Here is a 5785-nt window from a genome sequence, read left to right on the forward strand (position 1 = left end):
TTCCAGTTCAGTTTATACCTCAGAGCCTCGTCTCCTCCAAGCAAAGGGGACTATCAAGTTGTTTTCCTAAACAAAGACCTTGAAAGAAGTATAGTTGGAGTTTATAAAATAATGATACTTCTATAAACTCTGAACCCATGAGCTCTTAATCACTATTCTGTATGGGCCCTCAGATTTAAATACAAGAATGTTGGCAAATTCTTACACTCAAGAAAGTGATTTTATATGTTCATAAAGGAGAAACACTGAAAACAATCTACAGTTGTAGTCACACGTAATTAATTACACTTCTAGCCCGTGTTCCCAGTACTAAGATTGTTTTGAGGATAAAATGATTAAAGCCTTTAATAGCTTCCAAACAGATAAGATTCAGGATGTTTAACAAGGGCTGTATGATTTGTCTCTTGCCTGCCTTTCCAGTTTCATCTTATTTTCCAGCTAATACTATGTCTATTCATATCCTTGAAAAATCTAGTCTCAAGAATTTGGAGATGTTTCCTCATCTCTCCACATTTTTCAGTATTTTAGCTTAAATCTCACCCCCTCAGAGAAAATTTCTTGGCCTTAAATGTGTGTGAAATCTGCAATTATAATCTTATGTTTTTTCTTTGAAACACCCATCACATTTTGCATGTAGTCTTTTCTTTCTGTGTGATTATTTGAGATCGTTTCTCTAAAATTTGTCTTTTATGGTAAATTAATTTCCATGAAGGCAGGGACGGTGTCATTTGATTCACTACAGTGGCTCAAAATACTTTCATAGTGCTTGGAACATAGTTGGTGCATATACATGCCTTATGAATAAAAAATAAAATAGTGTCTGACACATAGGAAACACTCAAAATGCTAGCTAATAGGAAGCAGGTAAGAGTGAAAGATTTAGCTTGGCTTCCAGGTTTTCTAGTTAACGGGGTTGACAAACATTCATCCTCTCCTGTGTACAGTTTATGTTCTGGATGATTGCAGAGCATTCGGAAATGCACAAAAGCCCAGAGAATGAAACAAAATCACCTTCAGTCCTTCCTAGAGATTATATATTGTAATATATATAATCCAGACATTCTGCATGCATGTGTATATGTATGTGTGTGTATATTGCGTACATACCACTGTGTAAATTTGGTTAGAGTTGTATGAAAATATCTTCCATTTGGTTAAATATTCTTCCTTAGAACCATTTCTTTTTTTATTTTATTTTTATTTTTATTATACTTTAAGTTCTAGGGTACATGTGCATAACGTGCAGGTTTGTTACATATGTATACTTGTGCCATGTTGGTGTGCTGCACCCACCAACTCGTCAGCACTCATCAACTCGTCATTTACATCAGGTATAACTCCCAATGCAATCCCTCCCCCCTCCCCCCTCCCCCCTCCCCATGATAGGCCCCGGTGTGTGATGTTCCCCTTCCCGAGTCCAGGTGATCTCATTGTTCAGTTCCCACCTATGAGTGAGAACATGCGGTGTTTGGTTTTCTGTTCTTGTGATAGTTTGCTAAGAATGATGGTTTCTAGCTGCATCCATGTCCCTACAAAGGACACAAACTCATCCTTTTTTATGGCTGCATTGTATTCCATGGTGTATATGTGCCACATTTTCTTAATCCAGTCTGTCACTGACATGCACACGTAAGTTTATTGCGGCCTTAGAACCATTTGAAAAGATGCAAACTATGGCTTCCTATGGATATATAGACGTGTAATTAATTACATGCGACTACAATTGTAGATTGTTTTCAGTGTTTCTCCTTTATGAACATATAAAATCACTTTCTTGAGTGTAAGAATTTGCCAACATTCTTGTACTTAAATCTGAGGGCCTATACAGTATAGTGATTAAGAGAGCATGGGTTCTGGATGAAGACCGCCTGGGTTTGAAGTGTTCTTTGCTACATATTAACTATGAAACTTGGTGCATGTTGAGTAGCTTTTCTGACTGTTTCCTTATCACTAAAATGAGAATAATAATGTTTCTCCTTCTAGGGTACCATGGAGATCAAATGTTATGCTAAATATAAACTCAACTGTGCCTGACAGGTAGTCAGAGCTCAATAAATGTTAGAACTTTCATAATTTCTGATTCTTAGGAAAATTCTCAGGGCTAAAATATGTAAAATAACTGGGCCCAAAACTTCCAACTTTTTAAATGCTTGCTACATGTATTGCCAAATTGGCTTCCAGCCTTCCAGAAAGATTGGAGAAATTTGGAGAAAGTTTGGAAAATGAGTCAACAATGAACATGTACAATAATTACTGTCAATCCTCAAATAACTAAAACTGATGTGTAATAGCTTTATTTTAATTTTTTAAAATGTCTATTGAATATTTTTCACATGTTCATTGACAATTTGTATTTCATGAATTATGTTTATTTCTATTGTTCATTTAAAATACTTTCTTTGTAGAAACTTTTATAGAAAAATGATAGTAATCTTTTCACTGCTATATAAAATCAGTAAAATGAAATTAGTTATTTACTTTTTAATTTTATGTTAATTTTCTTTGTTTCAGAATTTTAACTATTCATGGTGTCAAACCTATTAATCTTTTCATCACCTTTTCATATATGCTTAGATTTCTCAGGTCCATTTGGATAGATATACAGGTATGTTTCCTCCTAGGTTTTTGTATGGTTTTAATTTTTATATGAAAGTCTTTAATCCATGTAGAATTTATTTGAAAGTATGGTCTTAAACCGAATTTAAAAATTTGTTTATTATTCCAACTTATTATTTTCCCAAATACTGATTGTTCACATAAGATTAACTATTATATCCCATGTTTTTGAATCTACTTCACTGTATAACAAATTTTTGTGTCATAATTTTTTTCTGGGTTTTAACATACTATCATTATTCTAGTCTATAGTTTATCTAATGGTGTAAATCCCTTTACAAACTGCCCGTACGTAATGTATTTTATTCACTTGGTGTTTTGACATTGTTTTTATTTCTTTTTTTAATGTAATACAATTATAAATCTCTATAGAATAATTTTACTTCTAGGGATTAGAGCTATATTATTCTTTAAACAAACAATGAATTTTCATTTCTCTTTCTCCTAATTTGAGAATTCTGTACTAGAATATCAAACACACCTACACACAGCAAATCAGTTGCTTGCCAAAAAGATTTATTGAAGAGAAATGAGCAAAGTGAAAACAGACCCATTTAAGTAGTCTGTGCCACAAAAGAATGAAGATTTATGTCCTTGAATTGCTAGCAAGAATCATAAGAAGAGTGTGATATTCAGTGTTTAAGACCTGGAAAACATGGACAAAAATTCAGAAAACATGTTTTAACAGAAAGAAAATTAAATTGATATATATGTTTACAGAACATTTTTCTGACAAATACGCATATTTGTAAAATATCATTTTGCTTTAGTTTGTATCTAACATGTGCTAAGAATCCTACCATAAATCTTATGTATCTTACATGTGGGTGCTAAACAATTACTGAATTTTTAAAATTCTTATATGAATGAGGATTAAAAATTTTTTAAATAGAAGAAAATCATTGGTGAAATACTAATGAAAAAATTGTTTAGAACCAGCATTTTGGGAGAACTTTTTAGTGCTATGGTAATGTTTTTGAGAGGTTAATTTATCTTCATATCCTTAATTCTCACTAAAGTATAATACTGACTGTTAACTAAAGGATATGCATCATTAAATGTTGTAGAAATGAGCTTTTACATTGCTCTGTCTTCATACTCCCTGAAGGCTAGGGCGAAAAATTTTACATTAAGTAATTGTTAGGATATTGAAACTTTGTGATACTAGGGGGACTCTTACACTGTGTTTTGTTTTCTAAGTTTCCATAAATCTGTTACATGATCTGTAGTCCTAAGCATCTACATTTATTAAGTCGAATACTTGCCTTAAATGCCCACATTCTTTCATTTCTAAAGGTTTTTGCTTGTTGGAAAAACTTCTTAGATGTTAAGGCTAGCTGGCTAGGCTATTGCACAATTTTACGTGGTATCCCTTTTGCTGCTTTCAAATCATGAACTCATCTGGTTCTTCTTTCAGTAGTTCAAAGATATCCGTTTCAGTTGTGGAGGTGTCTTCCTTATAGTCTGGGGTATCTAATACAGAGCTAGTTCCAGAAAATGGCTCAGTGATCTTAGGTACAGTTTCTGTTCTATCAGTTTCAGACAACTCTTCTTCTGTAGATGAGTCTTCCACTAGGTTTGTAGCTATTGATGGGACAACGAAGTCATATCTGGATTCAACAGCAGTAAGCAAAACAGAATGGGTCCCTGCTTCATTTGCAGTCTCTCTCTTCATCCAAATATTGGCTCCCTCGGGAGATTCTTCATCAGTTAGCAGAGTATCTTCCTGGTTATCTTTGTCTTTTTCAGCAGAGGTAGTGAGTTCAAACACAGTGATAAACTTTTCCTCATCAGAGTCAGTTAATGTAGCCACAGCACCGGTGTCATCTTCTAAAACACTTAGGTCAATTTTGGTTATTTTCTCTTCTTCAAGGGCAGTTATATCTGGAATAGTAGTGAAGTTTACTTCAGGAGCAGGAGGGATTTCAGCCTCAGGAATAATGGAATCAGTGACCTGGATAGCCTCATCAGCAGGGACATTGGATTTGATGGAGGAATTATAATTGTTCATATCAGCTTCATCCTTTATACGTGGAAAGGCAGGAGTGTCAGCAACACCGGCACTGCTGTCCTTTAGTGTGCCAGAGACTTCAGATGTTATTAAGATCTCTGCATCTCCTGTGTCAATGGTATCCAAGAGGATATCTTCTTTTGCTATGTCAGTGGAAAAATCTATTAAAGAAACAGTAGTAACTGGTGATGAAATATTCCCAATTTTCACGGTCATGAAATTTTCAGTAATAGAGTCTCTTGTGATGGAGTTTGCAGTGCCGGTCAGAGAGGTAATTTCTTTCTGTAGGTGAGTTGTTGACTTAATAAAGTCGGTCCCCATATCATCTTCTGATCTGAGTTTTTCCTTTGTAGGCGTCAGTTTGTTGTCTGTAGTTGTTGAAAAATCGCTTTCTAGCACATATTCGTTTACTGAAGTGACGTGATCTCCTTCTGAAGTAATAGTTGTTTCTGATTTGGGAATAGCATTATCAGCCCCAAAGAAAATGGTTGCCGCAGTTGGTGTTTTACTGCTTTCTGTTGGAGGATGAGAATAAATTTTGGGCAAACCATCTTCAGCCATGGGGCGAAGTGGCACTGTGCACTCTCACAGGTCTTGCTTCTGGACTCAGTGGTATCTCTAGGCAGGAGAGCAGTGTTCATCAAAGTGATTAAAGCTTGAGTCATCATGGTGATTGTTGCATCAGCTATGGGGGCAATGTAACTGGGTCTCCTTGGAAGTTGTTTCTAGGCTGCGATTGGTCATCTAGTTGCAGGAATATTGGATGAAAAGACAATAGAATCCGCTCTGATTATGAAATCAAATTCACAGCCAAGCATTTCAATTGCAGGGAACTTAAGATTTACCATGTTGCTGTTTATAAGGAAGATGTCGCCTGATGTGGAGTTAGGGTCACTTGAAACAGACATAGCAGAGACTGCCAGGCACCTTGTGGGTTTAGTATTAGTAAGGAAAACTCTGGAAGCCACAAGTTTATCACCATCAGCTTCAAGTCATCTCTCTTCCAAGCAAGTAACAGAGTATTTTTGAGTTGAAGCCATTTTCCCTTAAGATTCATAGTATTAAAAAATTGGTATCTAAAAATATCAATCGTGTTTTTGTCAGGAAGTATAGCTATGAAGGTAATTAGGTAGCAGGGAATTCAGTTAGTTCCCTTCT

General features: G+C 35.2%; 1 protein-coding gene across 1 annotated transcript; it reads right to left on the minus strand.

The window, feature by feature from the left end:
• Positions 1-3111: 3111 nt before the first annotated feature.
• Positions 3112-5279, minus strand: CABS1 (calcium binding protein, spermatid associated 1). The gene is made up of 2 exons (XM_025385818.1): positions 3882-5279; positions 3112-3262 (listed from the first exon to the last, which is right to left on the minus strand). The coding sequence occupies exon 1, from the start codon at positions 5186-5188 to the stop codon at positions 4001-4003; it is 1188 nt and encodes a 395-aa protein (XP_025241603.1). The 5' UTR covers positions 5189-5279; the 3' UTR covers positions 3112-3262; positions 3882-4000.
• Between the last annotated feature and the right edge of the window lie 506 nt (positions 5280-5785).

This window comes from Theropithecus gelada, chromosome 5 (genome assembly GCF_003255815.1).
Source record: "Theropithecus gelada isolate Dixy chromosome 5, Tgel_1.0, whole genome shotgun sequence".
NCBI lineage: Eukaryota > Metazoa > Chordata > Mammalia > Primates > Cercopithecidae > Theropithecus > Theropithecus gelada.